The sequence below is a fragment of the Procambarus clarkii genome, chromosome 92 (genome assembly GCF_040958095.1).
Source record: "Procambarus clarkii isolate CNS0578487 chromosome 92, FALCON_Pclarkii_2.0, whole genome shotgun sequence".
Lineage (NCBI taxonomy): Eukaryota > Metazoa > Arthropoda > Malacostraca > Decapoda > Cambaridae > Procambarus > Procambarus clarkii.
This window is the reverse complement of record NC_091241.1, coordinates 15,428,231-15,449,400: the sequence shown is the minus strand read 5'-3', so window position 1 is coordinate 15,449,400 and position 21,170 is coordinate 15,428,231. Positions and strand designations below refer to the sequence as shown.

Sequence of the window (21,170 nt, the reverse complement as noted above, 5' to 3'; positions counted from 1 at the left end):
GATTCACGGAAAATGAAAAGGAAATGTGTGAAACATTAAATGAAAAGTTCCAAAGTGTGTTTGTACAAAATGAAATCTTCAGAGAACCAGACATAATAAGAATTCCAGAGCACAACATAGAGCGGATAGAGGTGTCTAGAGATGAAGTGGAAAATATGCTAAAGGAGCTCGGTAAGAACAAAGCAGCTGGCCCAGATGGAGTTTCACCATGGGTTCTAAGAGAATGTGCATCTGAGCTCAGCATTCCAATTCACCTGATCTTTCAGGCATCCCTGTGTACAGGAATCGTAGCAGACGTGTGGAAACAGGCTAACATAGTTCCAATCTACAAAAATGGCAGCAGGGAAGACCCCCTCAATTATAGACCGGTATCATTGACAAGTGTAATAGTGAAAGTATTGGAAAAACTAATCAAAACTAAATGGGTAGAACACCTGGAGAGAAATGATATAATATCAGACAGACAGTATGGTTTTCGATCTAGAAGATCCTGTGTATCGAATTTACTCAGTTTCTATGATCGAGCCACAGAGATATTACAGGAAAGAGATGGTTGGGTTGACTGCATCTATCTGGACCTAAAAAAGGCTTTCGACAGAGTTCCACATAAGAGGTTGTTCTGGAAACAGGAAAATATTGGAGGGGTGACAGGTAAGCTTCTAACATGGATGATAAATTTTCTGACTGATAGAAAAATGAGGACAGTAATCAGAGGCAATGTATCGGAATGGAGAAATGTCACAAGTGGAGTACCACAGGGTTCAGTTCTTGCACCAGTGATGTTTATTGTCTACATAAATGATCTACCAGTTGGTATACAGAATTATATGAACATGTTTGCTGATGATGCTAAGATAATAGGAAGGATAAGAAATTTAGATGACTGTCATGCCCTTCAAGAAGACCTGGACAAAATAAGTAGATGGAGCACCACTTGGCAAATGGAATTTAATGTTAATAAATGTCATGTGATGGAATGTGGAATAGGAGATCATAGACTCCACACAACCTATATATTATGTGAGAAATCTTTAAAGAATTCTGATAAAGAAAGAGATCTAGGAGTGGTTCTAGATAGAAAACTATCACCAGAGGACCACATAAAGAATATTGTGCAAGGAGCCTATGCAATGCTTTCTAACTTCAGAATTGCATTTAAATACATGGATGGCGATATACTAAAGAAATTGTTCATGACTTTTGTTAGGCCAAAGCTAGAATATGCAGCTGTTGTATGGTGCCCATATCTTAAGAAGCACATCAACAAACTGGAAAAGGTGCAAAGACATGCTACTAAGTGGCTCCCAGAACTGAAGGGCAAGAGCTACGAGGAGAGGTTAGAAGCATTAAATATGCCAAAACTAGAAGACAGAAGAAAAAGAGGTGATATGATCACTACATACAAAATAGTAACAGGAATTGATAAAATCGACAGGGAAGATTTCCTGAGACCTGGCACTTCAAGAACAAGAGGTCATAGATTTAAACTAGCTAAACACAGATGCCGAAGAAATATAAGAAAATTCACCTTCGCAAATAGAGTGGTAGACGGTTGGAACAAGTTAAGTGAGAAGGTGGTGGAGGCCAAGACCGTCAGTAGTTTCAAAGCGTTATATGACAAAGAGTGCTGGGAAGACGGGACACCACGAGCGTAGCTCTCATCCTGTAACTACACTTAGGTAATTACACTAAATAAATACGCATCCTTAACCCTTAAATTGCACATCGCATCATGTCATGCTTTGACCGACTTGCAGTAAATTGCGCATCGCATCATATGATGCTTTGGAGTACTACGCAAGATTTAAACGGCCCGCGGATAAACGGGGTTCACCACACCTTCATCAGGGCTCTTGTAAACAGACGCCATTTTAAAAAAAAATCGTGGGCCAAATTCCCGGGTGTTAGGGGCCTCAGTATTGAGTGAGCTACCAAGCCTGACGCACGCAGCATGACCTCACAGCACTGCTGTTCAGCTTGTGACCACAACATCGCCTAAAAATGCCATAACATACTTGCTCATGCTAATAACACCACATTATATAGCGTAATAACACCACAAACAGTATTTTTGGAGGAGAAATATTAGTGCGTCTGGCCTTGAGGGCGGCAGCCAGCTGTGTGGGAGTAGCTACGTCTTTGTGCCTTTACTTACCATACAAGCTTAGATGTACAGTTATGGTGAACAAAACATGTAAATACTTATATATAACATCTGTATATAAAAGCAAAAACAGTATGGTGGGAGGAGAATGGTGGCAAGTCAGGTGAGGTGAGGTAGGGAGGGAGTGGCAACCAGTGGCGGGCTGCCACTGGCTGCCACTGCCACTCAGCATGCCAACTTAGTGGTTTGTTATGGTGAACACGAATGTAGACACTTATATATAGCGTCTGTATATAGTGAATAAAAGCAAAAACAGTATTGTGGGAGGAGAATGTGGGCGAGTCAGGTGACTTGAGGGAGGGAGTGAGTGGCTGGCTAGTACACGGCAGTCACTCCTCGTTACTGTTTGACTCACAATAGCAACTTAGTGGTTCATTATGGTGAACAAAATATGCAGATACTTATATATAACCTGTGTATATAGTGTAATAACCGACAAAGTATTTGTTCACTGTTTGATGAACATAATTGAATCAACAATATGGACACCATATTTTTGAGTACAGCGATGATTCACTCATTTTATTATGTAAATATATCACACTACACACTATTGAATAATATTACAGCAAAAAAAAACTACGAAAAATCAATCAGAGACATTGAAATAATTAGGTAATTATCTCTTTGTGGCAACTCCGGCCTGACAGCTGGCAAGCAACAGACCTTGCTTGGGACGCACGCTGAGTCAGCGCCTGTTTTTTACCAAACTTCCCCACCCTATAGCAGGCAATATATGCCACTTACAATTTTTTTATTATTTTTCCCATGATCAGTGAATACAAATTAACAGGTTAGGAAGAAAAAAAGAATTTTTTTTGTTTTTTTTCTTGTATGCGCCTGTGGGTGTCAAATGGTATATAGCCATGCGCCATTTAAGGGTTAACAATTACACAGCACTAGCCTACTGCACTTACTGTACAGTATTTACCTGTAGATAGGACACATGTTTTTGGTCCACCAATAACCCAATATATATTGTATTTACATACACAAAATCTTATTTTTCCCCCACATAGTACCACTTTAAAACTCCTGTCAATAAATGTATGGTGAAACAAACTAAAGTTTTTTATCCATAAAATATCCTTGCATATTAACACTTTATGCGGATCAGGACATAACCTGGAGTCCTGTTTCGCCTACCCGCTTCCGCATTGTGGACATAAAATGATGTCCTGAAAAAAATATTTGTATAAAATTCAATTTTAATCCGATTTACTTTGGGTTTGTTTCAAACTGCGCACCATGAGTCTCTCTTTCTCACCACTAGGCTGCATGGTACAATAAGTTCATGAAACGTGTGGACCACTTTGATCAAATGGGATTACCATTTTACCAGGAAAACTCACAAGTGGACCAAAAAGATAACGTTTTATTTCCTGCAAATGGCATTGCATAATCCCTTTGTTTTGTACAAATACAACACAACTGATCAAAAAAAGCTAACATTGCTCCAGTTCCATGAGGTGGCAATTTGGGCCCTATTGCACTTGGACCCGGAAGATTGGCCTTAAACAGCAACAGTATCTCAACACTTGCGGCACGCTCCAGACATAAATGATGACACAGGTCCTGCCTATGCTGACGCCCTGCAAACTCCCAGACCATCTAGTGTGAGGGGGCCTTTGTTCACTTCAACACCTCAAGCTGAAGCAGCAACTGAATCAGAACCCGCGATGTCTGGCACACTGCCATTTGACGAGACGGTTTTGTCAGATGACTCCGACTCAAATGTTGAACCTCCAGCGATTCAGTTGATTCTGAAAATCGCATGAACTGCAAACTGAAACGAGTATTTTGATACCAGAATGAACACTGTATCACATAAACTGCTGTAAGTAGACTCAAACCTTCAGAGATTTTTTTTTGGATGTAGCGTGTGTCTGCATGAGTGTCCCAAACAGGTTGCAGGTGGGTGACTTTAGCTGTTTATACTGGTAATGCTTCCCCCATATCATGTATTATATGCATATGTCTGTTTAGGGAATTTTATTCCGATCAATGTACAACCAAAAAACATTGTGTGCAACAAGTATAAACTTGACAAATATAACAAGAATAAAAACATTTCGTGTGTGTTTGACGCTCACTGATATGTTCCAGCGTTGTTTTATATTTGGCGCTATTCTATCTTACGCTTTGTTGATATTTTTTACCTACGGGGTTATAGAACATTCTATTGCGAACACATTGGCACAAAAATGAATGACGTACATAGAATAATAATGTCAGGACAGTGAAATAAGTATAAACTTTCAAAGCGCCGTATCGCACATGTGTTGTCGCGTCACCGATACCGGATAACAGTTCCGCCACTTCCCACACTCTTGCGGGTGGGCCACGACCATTATTCTATGTTGATACTGTATTCATATCACCGTGTTGGGAATTTCATTGCGAGTCCATTGATACCAAAATTAACGCTATAGGACAAGTGTGGTGGTGATAACAATCCCAAGTGTAAAAACATTTTGTTACTGTTGGGCGCTCACGGCGAGTCATCTACGTAGTTATTTATTTGGTGCTGGTACCCCTATACGTTTCGTGACCTTTTTTACTGATGTTCTTCTAGAGAATTTTATTGCGGACACATTGGTACCAAAATGAAATACGTAGCGCGAGAACTAAGGTCAGGAGAATAAAAAGAGTATACACATTTTTGTTTTGACGCTTAAGCGACAAAAACGCAGCGCGCACATACCGCTTTTTTTTTAACCTTAGCCGGGCGCGCGAAAGTGTTAAGTGCATCTTATATGACAAGAAATACAGTAAATAAATCTCAACTTGAGCCTACCCAAACATCACAGATACCAATCAGGAAGAATGAGAAGAGGCTTGAGGCAGGGCCCACGGTGTTGATGTGGGTGTTGCCATCTGGTGGCAGTAAAGAGTGGTGGCCGGGAGAGAAAACTGGCAGTTTGCGAGAATCCTACTTGACAGTCCCAGCGATGCCACATAGAATTTTAAGCATTTATGAGTGAACTTTCTATGGTCAATCTGGTATAAATAGAACTTTTCTCCAATGCCTCCCTTTGCACCAGTATGACCCAACACACATTTAAAAAGTTGCATGGTGGATAAATGTAGAATGTCACCCTACTTTAGTCAAGATCCTGTCCAGTGGGACCTTCAGCAATTCTGTCTTACAGAGTATCCAAGAAAACTTGGATACTCTGTATATAAATAAAATATAATATACATTACAATTTTTTTTAAATTTTGCCTACCTTGCATGAAGTAATTTGGCACAACGATCATGGGCATAATCACACGTGGCACTCAAAATTTCACGTAAACCACCTAAAACTCGTCCACAGGCAACTTCCCCCAGTACTGCTTCACCATCTGAACTGCTCCTATGAAAAAAAACAGCATTGAATGTAATGAAACACTATTTTCTGGGTAGAGCCCCAGAGGCCACCCTGGAGCTATTGGACTGATATTAGCTAATATTAGTACGGGGCTTCAGTCATATGGAGCTGTCATGCCTACCGGGGACCACTAGCTAGAACATGGTCCCCTCAGAGAGGAGTGGGGAGACTATAAAACTTCCGAGTATGAAAGTTTCATGTCTGCCATTGACCGGGGTTAGACACCCAGAAAGGTAAATGACCTAAAACGGTCCCCAATGAGTAGGAAAATTGCAACTTGAGACCGAACATAGGCTAGAAACTCCCCCCAAAAGAAATAAGAAAACAAGCAACACAGCATCACACAGCACACCATTCATCACACCTCGGCCGACCGAGCTTGCCACCGGACCATTAGTTCAAAGACTGAATAAACGGAACAAAAATCGCCGACCGAAGGGAGGGAGGGGTGCCAGGGAGCGTCCGGGGGCACATGCCCAGAAAATGGCATTTTATTACATTCAACACTGGTTGTCTGTGAGAAGCCCCTTCGGCCCCCTGGAGCCTACCTGCCCAATGAACAGGAAAAAACAGGGACTTTCCGGGAGGCAGAAAGCACCGCACAACTCAAGACGAGGATTAGAAAACTAGCTGCAAACGCTGACCCAATACAACATAGACCGTTGAAGGCCCTGCATATTAACACGATATCTGACAGCCAGAACCCTGTTCGATCTCCAAAACCCACATGCCTAAATTTTGCCCAAGACATATTACCAAACACAGCAGCCAAAGCTGCAAATTTCTGAACATTATGGGCGAAAGGGTAGAATGCAGGCTGGCTAGACTTAATTACCTTGTGAAAGGTCTTCCAGGTCGTTCACACGACCTGGAAGTGCAGGTCGTTTCCTGTTCCCTGGAACAGGAAACGAGGGAAACCGGGTCAACCCAAAGTTCATTCCTGGTCACAGAAGCCGAGGTGTGCAGGTAACAGTGTACAGCCGCAACCGGACACAACACATAATGCACCCCAGGCCTGACCAATCAAGCATCAATAATCCACGGGACCCATCCGGAAGCCCACAGTCTCATTCTCTGCCAGAGAAGAGGGAGACAGCTGCAAACGAACAAAATGTCAACCCAGAACCAAAAGAGCAGAAGCCTCTGCGCCAGAGGAGAGCATGAAGCTCCCCAACCTGACCCCCAGAAGCTAAAGCCAACAAGAACAAAGCGTTCTGGAAATAGTCTTGGACTGAAGGGGCCACCACAAACCGAGGAGAGGAGAGAAAGGAGAGCACCCGGTCCAAAGATCAGGATGGCTCAGGCGGTGCATGAGCAGGCAGGAGGTGGAGAAATGCACAAGAAAACTTATGAAATGGAGCAGAAGTGACATCCACCCTGAACGCAAGCTGGAGCTGCTCCTCCAGTGCCGCATGATACGAGGTGACAGTATTTGGCATAAGATGCCTGTCCTGAAAAATCCCAAAAAAGAAAATTCAACACAACACGAACCGAAACCGAGGACAATCAACTTGGCGAAAGGAAGTGGTGAAAAAAACGCAGAGAGACTTCATACATTCACCAGGAAGAAGACGGCAGGTGGGGCACCATTAGAGAAGCCATATGGTATCACCATATGTGTCACCACACAGATGGTGATACACCAAAAAAGGCTTTCGACAGAGTTCCACATAAGAGGTTATTCTGGAAACTGGAAAATATTGGAGGGGTGACAGGTAAGCTTCTATCATGGATGAAAAATTTTCTGACTGATAGAAAAATGAGGGCAGTAATCAGAGGCAATGTATCAGAATGGAGAAATGTCACAAGTGGAGTACCACAGGGTTCAGTTCTTGCACCAGTGATGTTTATTGTGTACATAAATGATCTACCAGTTGGTATACAGAATTATATGAACATGTTTGCTGATGATGCTAAGATAATAGGAAGGATAAGAAATTTAGATGACTGTCATGCCCTTCAAAAAGACCTGGACAAAATAAGTATATGGAGCACCACTTGGCAAATGGAATTTAATGTTAATAAATGTCATGTTATGGAATGTGGAATAGGAGAACATAGACCCCACACAACCTATATATTATGTGAGAAATCTTTAAAGAATTCTGATAAAGAAAGAGATCTAGGAGTGGTTCTAGATAGAAAACTATCACCTGAGGACCACATAAAGAATATTGTGCAAGGAGCCTATGCTATGCTTTCTAACTTCAGAATTGCATTTAAATACATGGATGGCGATATACTAAAGAAATTGTTCATGACTTTTGTTAGGCCAAAGCTAGAATATGCAGCTGTTGTGTGGTGCCCATATCTTAAGAAGCACATCAAAAAACTGGAAAAGGTGCAAAGACATGCTACTAAGTGGCTCCCAGAACTGAAGGGCAAGAGCTACGAGGAGAGGTTAGAAGCATTAAATATGCCAAAACTAGAAGACAGAAGAAAAAGAGGTGATATGATCACTACATACAAAATAGTAACAGGAATTGATAAAATCGACAGGGAAGACTTCCTGAGACCTGGAATTTCAAGAACAAGAGGTCATAGATTTAAACTAGCTAAACACAGATGCCAAAGAAATATAAGAAAATTCACCTTCGCAAATAGAGTGGTAGACGGTTGGAACAAGTTAAGTGAGAAGGTGGTGGAGGCCAAGACCGTCAGTAGTTTCAAAGCGTTATATGACAAAGAGTGCTGGGAAGACGGGACACCACGAGCGTAGCTCTCATCCTGTAACTACACTTAGGTAATTACACTTAGGTAATTACCCACGTCAGACGCGAAGTGCAGAAGAGAAGAGCAGAATAGCAAAGTACCTCACTGGTCCGATCTGCTGAAAGAGGCGGAGCTGCGGGAAAACACCCCGGGTTCGGACACCAAGCAAGCAGCGCTTGAAACCAAGGCTGGGCCAGCCCCCATGGGGCCAGAAGGAGAACCCTCCCCAATAGAACTTGAGTTGAACCAGAACCCGAAGCAACAGCTGAACTGGGAGGATGAGGTACAGGTAACCCCACCTCTACCAGCCCTGCCGTAAAGCTCCGCACTCAGAGAAGGGCGCCACATAGACTTGGAAAAGCCTCGATCATAATATGCAAAGAGGTCCACCTCCGGGGTGGCCCCGTACGTCTGGCAGAGCCAACTGAAGGAGTCAGCGTTGACCCGTGCATTCTGTGAACAAGGGAATGAACCACAACAGGCTGTCCGCCAGACATTGGACACGCCCGACACGAACTGCACGGAGAACTAAACCCCAAGAACTCAGCAGAAGAGCCACTCAAAGTGACCATCCTCAAAGACCCAAGGACCACAGAAATCACCTACGCGGTTCAAGCAATGAACCACCGGAGTGCAGTCCGAATGGAGTAGGATCATAGAGCCTCGAGAGAGCTGAATCTGATGCAGTGCAAGCCACACCGCCGCAAACTCTGGCACTGTGCTGTGATCCCGATGGAAGGATGGAGCCCACCGCCCCTGGCTGGCCTGGTGAGCACTGGTCACAAAACCCAAGGCATCTGTGAACACATCAAGCGAGAGTTCAGGGAGGCGCCAAGGCACCAAACCTCAAAAAGCCTGAAGAGAAAGCCGGGGATGCAGCAACCAACACAAGGTCCCCAGGGAAAGAACCCAGCGATCGTGAGAGCGGCAGAAGTGACGGCTCCAAAGAAACCGGAACAGCCGCCACAGCCAAACCCAACTCAATGGCTAAACGATCATGGCGAAGTGCAAACTCCCACACAGCTGCTTGAGTATCCGCCAAGTGACCCGGGACCCCCTCAGGAACAGTTAATGGCGAGACTGCAGCCAGAGCAACGCCGCCTGAGGGAGAGACAAGGACCCTGTCTGGAAATCCCAGACAAGGCCCAGCCAAGGCCTAGGGACTTCCTCCAGTTCACCAGGAACCCGAACCCGGCGAGCTGCGAAAGAACTAAACCCCTAGCCAGCAGACAAGTGGGCTGGCTGGGAGCTCACACCAACCAGTCATCGAGAGAGGCCAACACTCGAACACCTAGCAGACGCAGATGGGCCACTACGATGTGGGGTAAGACGCATGAAAATGCAAGGTGCCAGATTCAGCCCGAAAGGAAGGCAACGAAAGTGGTAAGCCTGCCGCCCCACAACAAAACCTAACCAGTCCCTGTACCCCGGATGAATGGGAATGTGCCAATATGCATCCTGGAGGTCCAGAGACACCATCCATGAACCCGTCTCCAAGAGAAGCCAGACCTGGGACAGAGTGGTCATCTGAAAGGAGGGGCAAGGAATCCAGAGGTTTAGACAGGACAAGTCCAGAATGAACTACAGATCCACACAGTCCCGTTTTGGCACTGGAAACAAGCGGGAAACCCACCTGAGGGACGAGGTCGTTTCCACCACGCCCAAGCGCACCCACTATAAAATGACCTGACGAAGCAAAGGGGAAGCGTGCCCAGCCTGCCCTGAACCCTCCAAAAGAGGAGGAACAACCCAATGCCACTTCAGGCCAGAAAACACAACCTGAAAAGCCCACAAATCACGGGACCAAGTATGGGCAAACAAAGCCAGCCTCCCGCCCAGATAAAGAAGGTTCTGGAACAGACACCGGATCAGAAAATGGCACCAGAGGCCCATCCCAACCAGTAGATACCCAAGCCCTGGCTCGGTTCCAACAAATCACCAACTGGATCACCAGCAAATCCAAAAGGCAGCATCAACTAGCCGAAGCCGTCTGCAAAAACTGAGTCACCACTGAGTCTGCAAACAACTGCCAACAAAACAGAGATGAAAACCTAAGAGCCAGGGCCCAAGTAGAATCCACGGAGAGAGAGCAAGGGAGGCTTGCTGACACGCGAGGCAAGAGGCATAAAACAGAGACACTGCCTCCGGGAGGACAGGTGCATACAGTTTAAGCAACGTCTCCGACGCCCTAGCTACCGAAGTCAATGCAGCAGACAACGGCCCGAATCTCAACGCCTCTACATTCTCCACAAACCTGACCAAAGACAGCTCAAGGAGGGAAAAGAAGGGAATGACCGAGATCCTCCGCAACCAAAGCACCCAGAACCTCCCCCCCCTCGTAGAAGAACTCTCCAGGTAAACAGAACTCCATGACTGATGTGACATAGTAGTTGGGAGCCACCTCTGCGAGATAGCTTCAGGGGGCTTCCCAGGAAAGTTCTTTGTGCTGCTGTACTTTCTCACCCTTTCCAGTCTCATCAAAGTAACATGGAACAGTTTGGGTACTCCTCATCAACAACACCTACATGCCCATTTATCCATCTTGATAAAAGACATGACCAACATCATTTCATTTCTGACACGTCGAACTTCCTACAGCCAGATCATATTCTATAATCTGTTACTAATAATGCAATTTTGTACTCCGCACTCCGGTTGACTTCATACAAGTGACCTGCATACAGTATGTGTTCTAGTGCCATAATCAGCTGATTTCATATATTATTTTGATCAGAAATACTCTTTAAGAGGCAAAATATTAAATTAGTTATAACAAGAATAATCTAGGAGAGATGACATACATGGAGACTAGAGATGCAGCTTGGATGCCTTCCGTGACAGGCTTCGTGCGCCCTGCTCCTGCTTCCACAGTCTGCACCATCACTTCTGTTATGCACTGAAAATACCCATTGTTGGTTATGCAACAAAATACAAAAACCAGGGCTAGAAATCTGCTAAAAGATCAATCAATGGTGAGTGGCAGTAATAAGGCACAACTTCGCACACACAACTTGTAATAAGGCACAACTTCGCACACACACAACTTGTAATAAGGCACAACTTCGTGATCCACTGGCAGGACCACCTACTAAATTAATGTAAATGTGTCTGCTATTTTCTCTGGTCGTGTATTTTGTTCAATTTTTACTTTGTTTAGAGAAAATGAGAGCTTCCTGTAATCAACTAGAGACTAATGTTAAAACATGAATATGTTTCACTGGTATACACTTTCTTATATACAAATACTTCATCAAGTTCATTCATCTACTACATCTTTCTTTACTCAACATTATTTCTTAACTATTTCCTTACCCGACAAACACTCTTCCCACTTCATCACATCTTTAGCATTGACTAAACAGTCTACCGTATTACAGTTCTCACGAATAATTCTGCACGTGTTTCAAGTAAGACTCTTCGAATTTAGGAACTTTTAAACATATAATGAAATAAGAAGTGAACAAAATATAATTTTTGATCATAATCTTAGAAAAGTTAGCAGGCAGCATAATACAACACAAAGGTAAATGGCATTAATGATACATGTTCAAACACTACCTTGACTCTGGCGATGACAATGTTGAGCCGTGATGTAACGACTGACAGAAGCGAGAGCCAAGCACCAATAGACAGCACCCGGGCCTGATCTGCAACACTTGCTGTCTCCTGGTCTATCTCCACATTACTCACAGCCTCTACAACACCCTAAACAAAAATAAATACTACTTTTATTCCATAATATACCTCTGTATCATTTTCAACTTCATTCAATTTGTTTACATTCCCAGATTTCACAATATTCAACTTTTAATCACTACTCTCATCTTATTACAAGGGTACCTCGGTTTAAGAGTTTAATCCGTTCCTGGAGACAGCTCGTAATCCGAAAGCTCGTAAACCAAAGCTAATTTCTCCATAAGAAATACGTGTAATGGGAAATGAATTAACCCGTTCCTGACTACCCAAAACCCTCACTTCAAACTAAATTTTATACCTAATTCATCTAAATCTACACTACAAAAGTATGTTCAAGTTATTACTTACCCTTGCTGATGACTGCTGTTGGCGTATGGAAGATGGTGAGGAGGAGGGAGGAGAAGAGGTGTTACTGTTTGGAAGGGGAAAGTCCCCTTCCATTATAACATCAGGCAGTGAGGACTTCACTGGTATGCACACTCTGGCACATTTTGCCTGCATACCACTAGGACTTGCTTGTCTTACTAAGAATCTCTCTAAAGACACTTGTTTTTCCCTACTTTTTAACACTTGCCTGTAGTAAGACATCACATTGTCATTTAAAAGGTCAATGCAATGGCCTGCTACACCTTTATCTAGGTGAGTTTTTTCAACAAAACTTTGCAGTTCTTCCCATACATCACACATTTTCTTAATCAAGAAGGGACATCCTCTACTGCCTCTACTCACAGTTATTTTCTTAGGTTGAACCTTACACTGGCTTTCTTGGGACCCATGGCGAGATATGTAATAACTTTTATGCTCAAATGGCCAAAAATTGGACAAAAAAACTGTAAATCCTTGTGAAGAATTCAGGCGGGATAGTCACTGGGCACAAGGCACTGGTAAACTCAGGCACGATCGCCGTGCCACCACGCGCTAATCGGCCTGTACACGTATCAGCACCCTCGTCTTCCGAGGCAATGCTCGTATTCCAATGTAAATTTTCCGAGCAAATCCTGCTCGTATTCCGAAAAACTTGTATACAGGGACACTCGTATTCCGAGATACCACTGTATAAAGAGAAAACTCTCATGCATGCTATTAGTCTGCCTGTCACTACTCTTACATGTTCTAACTTACACCTTGTGAGAGACTATCAAAGGAAGTGTATGAAAAGAGAAAGGGAACAGGCACAGTCTGTACAAAGGGAAAGAGAAAGGACGAAAAAATCACCAAGAAACCTCTTACTGCCCCTGAGAAGAAGCCTGCAGGTGGGACTACCTCAAGCCAGCCACCTGGCTTGATCACCATCGAAATAGCTATAAAGACGCATAAAAGAACAGCGCTGAATGTTATGAGACCCAGATCCCGCTAGAAATAAGGAACCACAGGGGAGCAGTCTGAATGGAGCCGGATCACCAAGCCCTGAAGAAGCCGAATCATCTGCAGCACCAGCCACATAGCCGCAATGTAATGTAATGAAGGAAATGAATGAAATGAATCGGTTGCAGATTTCTTTGTAAGCCTACCGGGGACCATAAGCCAGAACCTGGCCCCTTCCAAGAGGCGAAGGGAGCAATGGCCATGAACACATTACATTTAAAGTAGGTCATCGTGCCATCAACCAGGAAAGAAACAAAAAAAACACAGTTGAATGAAATGAAATGCTATTTTCTGCATGAGTCCCGGAGATTCCCCGGAGCTATCCAGGCTGATATGAATATCCCTAACTTTGGCATCAATGTGGGTGGAGTTCTAGGCATACCGGGGACCACGAGCCAGAACCTGGCCCCCTCAGAGAGGCACGAGGAGCAATGGCCTATTGAAATGCACATGTGATTTTGGAGCATTCTATATCTGCCATCGACCGGGATAGCCACCCAGAAAGGTAAGTGCCCCAAAACAAACACCTATTCTGGTTAAAATTATGAAAATAGACAAAAGAGTGGACAAAATTTCCCGAATGAAAATGAGCAAACAAGCATGACGACACACGAGCCGTGCCACACGTCAGCCGCAGCTTCCCCCTCCCTGGAAGGAGGAAGGGGAAGCCCCAGTACCCCCGCGCCGGCAATCCACACCCCAGTTCTGAGGTTGGATATCAAAATACATGAAAATCGCCGACTGGAAGGAGAGGGTTGCCGGGGAGTCTTCGGGACTCACCCAGAAAATGTCATTTCCTTACATTCAAAGCTGATTTTCTGCGGGGCGAGCCCCTACGACTCCCTGGAGCTACTTCACCAGAGACAAAAAAAAAGGGAACTAACCTGGGAGGCGGTCAGTGCTCCACACCCCAACTTAAAGTCGAGACAACAGGCTGCAGCTGCCAACCCAAAGTGACACAGGCCTGACTATGCCCAGGAACATTAACAAGGTAGCACGCAGCCAGGACCTAGTTCGACAACCAAAACCCCTGTGCCCGACTGTCAGCCCAGAACTTGTTACCAAAGACAGTAGCAAGAGCAGCAAACTTTACAAACATCATGGGCATGGGGATAGACCGCAGGCTGGCTAGACTTAATAACCCTGCAGACGACATGAAAGACCTGTACCCGTGAACAGGGTAGAAGGGAAACCGGATCAACCGAAAGCGCGTCACCGCACATGAAAGACACAACCAAGACTCGAGGAGAAGATTGAACCAGTCTTGTAACCGGACTGATCTGTTGAAAGAGGCGAAGCCATGGGAAAACCTCCGGGTTCGGACACCGAGCAAGCAGCACCTGAAACCAAGGCTAGGCCTGCCACCACGGGGCCAAGAGGACTACTCTCCCTTGGTAAGTCTCCAAGCGAGCCAGGACCTGAAGCAACAGCTGAACCCGGAGAAGAGTTACAGGAACCCCCACCTCGACCAATCCTGCTGAAACAATCTACCCCGACGGCCCCGCAGTCGGGGAAGGGCACCACATACACCGGAAGACGCTTCGACCAAGCCGACAGGAAGAGGTCCATGTCCGAGCGCCCGAAGGTCTGGCAAAGCCAACTGAATGAGTCGGCGTCGACCGTCCATTCCATGGAGATGGGAACGAATCATGCCAGGCCGTCCGCCAGGAAGTTAGACACCCCCCCCCCCTCCTGAACGTGAACTGCCAAGAAAGCCAAACCCCAAGAACTCAGCGGACGAGTCACTCGAAGCGACCAGCCCCAAAGAGCCAGTCCCTGAACCCTGGATGAATCCGGACGTGCCAATAAGTGTCTTTGAGGTCCAGGGATACCAAGTGCCCAGCTCCAACAGAAGCCAGACCTGGGACAGAGTGGTTATCCGAAAGGAGGGGCAAAAAATCTAGGGGCTTCAGACGAAACAAGTCCAGAATGAACCACAGGTTCACACAGTCCCGTTTTGGAACTGGAAAAAGGCGAGAAACCTACCTGAGAAACATTGTCGTTTCGACCACACCCAAGCGCACCCACTCCAAGACGACCCGACAGCACAGGTGAAGAGGCCTGCCCCGCCAGCCCAGAACCCCCCGAAGGAGGAGGAGGAGCCACCCAACGCCACTGCAGAGCGCGAGAAATGACCCAAAAAGCCCACAACCGTGAGATCAGGCATAAGAAAACAGAGCAAGCCTTCCCCCCATCGCCCTGTCAATGGGGCAAACTGCGAAAGGGACGATGCCCCTTACAAGATCCCGACCTGTGCACAGAGCGAACACCACGCCGACCAGATGCAGACGGTTCCAAAGGCTGCGCCGGCTACGAAACTGGTACATGTGACCTACCCTGACAAGAGGAATCCCTAGCCTTGGCACAACCCCTCCGGAAGACACCCACCCGGAATCTCCAGAGAACCAACAAGTCGGACATAGAACGACAACTGGCAGAAGCCCCCTGCATATACTGCTCCACCACCGAGGCATCAAAAAGCAAGGAACAAAAGGGCAAAGAAAACTGAAGAGCCAGAGCCCAAGCGGATTCCAAGGATGAAGTGAGCACAACCTGCCGACACGCGAGAAGCACAGCGAAAAGCAGCAACATTACATCCCGCAGGATCGGCGCAAACGGCTTTAACAGTGCAGACAATGCACGAGCAGCCGAGACCAAAGCACCAGACCCAGGAATGGCCCCAAGCTCCTCCACATCCTCCGCAAGCCAATCTGAAGACAGCTCAAGGAGGGAAAAGAAGCGTAAGACCGAAGCCAGCGAGCCACGAGCCGGCAAGTCCTCAGCAGCAATCTCAGTCGAGAGGGATGGAACCTGCATGTGAAGCTGCATCACGCCAACAACCCGCAGAAGGGCAGGAGCGAAGAGACACTAATTATAGTGCTCAAACTTGTCCCCCCAGGTAAACCTGGACCACAGTCAACGCCTCACGCCACTTAAGCATGCGGGCACGGCAGAAAGTGCCCCAAGCATTCAACGACAACAACGGGCAGTCCACAAGTCAGGACAACTCCGGAACCTCATAACGAACTTAGTATGGAGACGAAGATCCAAACCTGAATGACGACAAATCCATTATAAAGGCATATTCCGGGTCGCGCAGGAGGTAAGCCAAAAACCTCCGGAAGGACGGAACCGAAGGACCAGCAGGGACACGGAACCAAGCCCGGGGAGGAGCCGTACCCAAATCCAAGTCGTATGCAGAGGGATGGGGGGGAAGAATGGTTCTGACTGGCTGCCACATAACCGAGGTAGTGAAATGGTTGAAATGAAAATCTGGAACGAGTGATGCGAATATGAAAGGGTTTAAGGAGAGCAGGGGATGGTCCTCCTAAACACTCACCACCTCTTCCTCCTTCCTTCTCACCCTCCCTATACACCAACATGGCTCCTCCCTTCCTCCTCCATCCTCCTCACCATCTCACATATGCAACAAAAAAAAAGAGTCCTCAGTAAAGGTAAAGTGCAGTTAAATGTTCATTTATTTTATTGTTTATATTTATACCCGATTGTTTTGTGTATGAAAAATATGAGTAGTATTCTGTATAGTATGTATTTTTAAGTTAATATTTTTGAGTGTGTGGAATGCATTAATTCAATTTAAATTATTTTTTATGGGAAAATTCGTTTTGGTTTACAATTTTTTGTTGTAAGATGCCTCTCTCAAAATGGATTAGGGTCGTAAACAAAGGTACCACTGTACTGAATTATAAATTCTTAAATAAAGCACTCAGTTGCCAGATATACAAGAAGAGTCAAACATCATGCACACACTGCAACACTTCACAAGACTTATACCCCACACTGTGAATTTTATTTTATCTTAAAGATTGTAAAATTACAAAGTCAATGCAATACTGTAACTTACCTGCTTGACAGTGGCTTTTATTGTAGTATATATCTCCTCTCTAAGATTATCTAAAAACTCAAATTTGTTGAGCCGAAGTACTCCAAATACTACAGCAATTAAGTGATCCTGGAAAGACAATATATTCAAATCATAATTTACCCATTTTTTTCCCATGACAAAAAAATTCATAACAGATATATTTAAAATTGAGTGCATGTCTGAAGGTTGCAAAAGTTGACTATTATATCACACATAAGCCCCAACATAGCAGTTGTCAAGAGGGTTCTATGTAACTAATAGTGACATAACATCAAAGTGGCTACAGTTAAAAAACCGGCATTCAATGTAATGAAACGCCATTTTCTGGGCGAGCCCCGGAGGCTCCCTAAAGTTATCCAAACTGACTTGTGCCTGTTAGTTTGGGGTCATCATTCCCGGGAGTTCTAGTGCCTACCACGAGCCAGAACTTGGTTCCCTCAGAGTGGCGCATGGAGCAATGGTCATTATGAACACTCTACATTTAGAGTATGTCATGTCTGCCATCAACCAGGGAGGGCACCCAGAAAGGGAGGCAAAACAATACAGACTCTCAACTGGTAAAAATGGCAAATAATTTTTTTGCAATTGAATAAAGGGTGTCAGGGAGCCTCAGGGGCTTGCCCAGAAAATGGCTTTTCATTACATTCAACGCTGGTTTTCTGTGGGGAGCTCCGTTAGCTCCCTGAAGCTAACTACCCATAGATAAGTAAAAGAGGGACTTACACAGGAGGCACAGCACTGCAGATCTCAAAACAAAGACAAGACACTAGGCCGCAACAGACGTCCCAAAGCAATACAAGGCCTGAGAGGGCCCGGAACGTTCACAGGACACCTGGCGGCCAGGACCCTGATCGACCTCCAAAACCCCCGTGTTTGAATGTCGACCCAAGACATATTACCAAAAAGAGCAGCCAGAGCAGCATACTTATGCACGTCATGGGCACGAAGCTAAACCGCAGGCTAGCTAGACTTAATTATATTGCAGACAACCTGAGAAACACGAGCCCCAGAAAAAGGAACAAAGGAAACTGGATCCACCCAGAGAGCAGTCACGGACACGGAACCAGTAGCCAGCAGGTAGCAACGTAAAGCTGCTACTAGGCATAAGACATGTTGCACCCCCAGCCTAACCAACCAAGCATTCACAACCAACGGACCCCTCTGGAAGTCAGCCGTTTCAGTCTTTGCCAGGAAAGAATGAGAAGGCTGCAAACAAACATAACGCCCACCGGGGCCAAAAGAGCAGAAACCCCTGCTCCAGAAAAGAGCATGAAGCTCTGCAACCCAACCCCTCTTAGAAGCCAAGCCAACAAAAGCAAGGCTTTCAGAAAACGATCCCGAATCAGAGGGGCCCCAACAAACGGAAAGAAGGAAGGAACAGAGATCACCAGGTCCAAAGACCAAGATGGCTCAAGCGGCACATGAGCTGGCCAGAAGTGAAAAAAAAAATCACAGGAAAGACTGCAGAATGGAGCACAAGTGACATCAACCTCGAATGCAAGCTAGAGCAGTTCCACCAAAGTTGCAAGAGAAGAAGTGACAGTATGCAGTAGGAAATGCTGCTCCAGAAAGAAACAAGATGGAACAAAACCACCATCATAGATACAGACAACACTCTCTGAAAGGAAAGGAAATGGCAGAAAGACTGCCAGGAGACTTCAAACTGTCGCTGAGACGAAGACCGAAGGTGGGACACCAACAAAGAAGCCACTTCATCACCATACAAGTGGAAATACAACAGTCAAAAAAAAACAGACACAAAGAGCAGAAAAGTAAGTCGAACCAGAAAGGAACCCTCACTGGTCCAACCTGCTGAAAGAGTCAGAGCCATGGAAAAGATTCTCGGGTTCGGACACTGAGCATGCACCGCCTGAAACCATGGGTGGACTGGCCACCATGGGGCCAGGAGAAGCACCCTTCCCTGATAAGATTCAAGCCGAGCGAGAAGCAACAGCTGGGCCAGGGGATAAAGGATACAGGAACCCCCCACCTCGACCAGCCCTGCCAGAAAGCATCTACAGCGATGGCCTTGCAGTCGAGGAATGGTGCCCCGAATAATGGGAGACACCGAGACCACGTTGACATGAAGAGGTCCACCTCAGGGTGCCCGTACATCCGACAAAGACAAAAAAAGGACGTTTGATACTCCCTGAATATAATATAAATGGCTCAGAAAGCTAAACCCCCGAGAACTCGGCAGAAGAGCTACCCGAAGCGACCAGCGCCAAATAGCAATGGACCACAGAGACCCTCCCCAGTTGAGACAATGAAAAACAGGGGGTGAAGTCCAAATGGAGTTGGATCACAGAGCTCGAGGAAGCTGAATCCACCGCAACACCAGCCACACAGCTGCAAACTTCCGCCCCGAGCAGTGAGGTCGACGGAAGGACTGAGCCCAACGAACCTGGCTGAACTGGTGAGTTCTGGTCACAAAGCCCCAACCAAGAAATGAGGCAGCCGTGAACACATCGAGCACAAGAAAGAGAAGGTGCCATAGCATAGAACACCGTAAACCTCGAAAAGGAAGCCGGTGACTCAGCAACCGACGTAAAGACACTAGGGGTGCGAACCCAGTGGTCACCAAAGGCGCGAAAGGGGCTGGCCCGAAAATACCAGAATAGCTTCCTCAGCAAAACCCTGACCAGCGGACAAACCAGCATGGCAAAGGTCAGGCTCCCACACAGCTGCTGGAGCAATTGCCAAATGACCCGGGACCCCTCCCTCAAAAACAGCTGAAGGCGGGACTGCATGCAACCAGAGAAATGCCACAGGAAGAGAGATGGACACAGTCCGCGAATCCCACACAAGCCCCAGCCAAGTCCGAACCCGAGACGAAACGAACTGGGACTTCTCCCAATTCACTAGGGACACTCGCTGCCATTGCTAGCTGACTGCACACGGTTTTGTTCCCTGGAAAACTTAAGCTTTTGAGCACCCATCAGCTCAAATCATCACAAATTTTGTGAGGAAGAACACATTAATATTCCAAGACATAGAGAATATCTTGTTTAGAAGAAAACAATACTGTATTGAATTTGTCTACAAATGATGGACAAACAACGTTGTTGATTAGCTGTTGTCCAGCTGACTGGTATTCTGTGCAACCCAGTATGCAGGTGACCCAAACTGTTGTACAGTACTCGTCGCCCATACCTTTTTTTTTTTTTTTTTTTTTTGAGGACCGTATCACAGAGTCCTACTCTGTGATATGATCCTCAAAAATATCACAGAGTAGGGTGAGGCGATACCCTGCGGGCATAGCCACAAGTGGGCACCTTAGAAGGTGTTCAAAGCCTTACAGGGAAAGGTAGACCAAACTGCTCAATTAGGTGTTAGGTATCCCTGATTCCACCTGAAGGAATCATTTTACAACCTCCGTTGGAGGGGGAAATGAATTTCTCCAGGCCTAGGAATGTCTCAGGCATTAGGTAGGGCAGTGAATCGGTCCTTACTACGTGGAGACATCATGGGAAAGTCAAAGAAAAAGAGGCAATGGAGGCAACTTTCAGACGAGGAGGGACGGTGGACCGATGTGCAGCAGGCACCTAAGAAAACTGCTATCGAGGCTTCACCACTTGCTTCTACCAGCAAGACAGCAGACGTAATGGACCTAGAGAGGACAGCATCAGTCACACACCAGCCAATGTCTGACAATGCTTCTCTGTCCACAACCCAGCCACAAGACGACAGTATGAGAAAGGAGAGGACAGCACAAGTCACACACCAGCCAGTGTCAGACAGTGTTGAGGGAGGCAGGGAGAGGGTTAGTGTTGAGGGAGGCAGGGAGGGGGTTAGTGTTGAGGGAGGCAGGGAGAGGGTTAGTGTTGAGGGAGGCAGGGAGAGGGTTAGTGTTGAGGGAGGCAGGGAGAGGGTTAGTGTTGAGGGAGGCAGGGAGAGGGTTAGTGTTGAGGGAGGCAGGGAGAGGGTTAGTGTTGAGGGAGGCAGGGAGAGTGGTGGTGTTGAGGGAGGCAGG

At 46.0% G+C, this 21,170-nt stretch overlaps 1 protein-coding gene across 1 annotated transcript in view; it reads right to left on the bottom strand.

Moving 5' to 3' along the window:
- scat (VPS54 subunit of GARP complex scat) overlaps positions 1-21,170 on the bottom strand; it is a 154,096-nt gene that overhangs the window by 69,561 nt on the left and 63,365 nt on the right. The window contains exons 11-14 of the mRNA XM_069318994.1: positions 17,177-17,284; positions 11,809-11,955; positions 11,052-11,146; positions 5,395-5,523 (exon numbers count right to left, since the gene is read on the bottom strand). Coding sequence (XP_069175095.1) covers positions 5,395-5,523; positions 11,052-11,146; positions 11,809-11,955; positions 17,177-17,284 — 479 coding nt within the window. The remainder of the gene's footprint in view (positions 1-5,394; positions 5,524-11,051; positions 11,147-11,808; positions 11,956-17,176; positions 17,285-21,170) is intronic.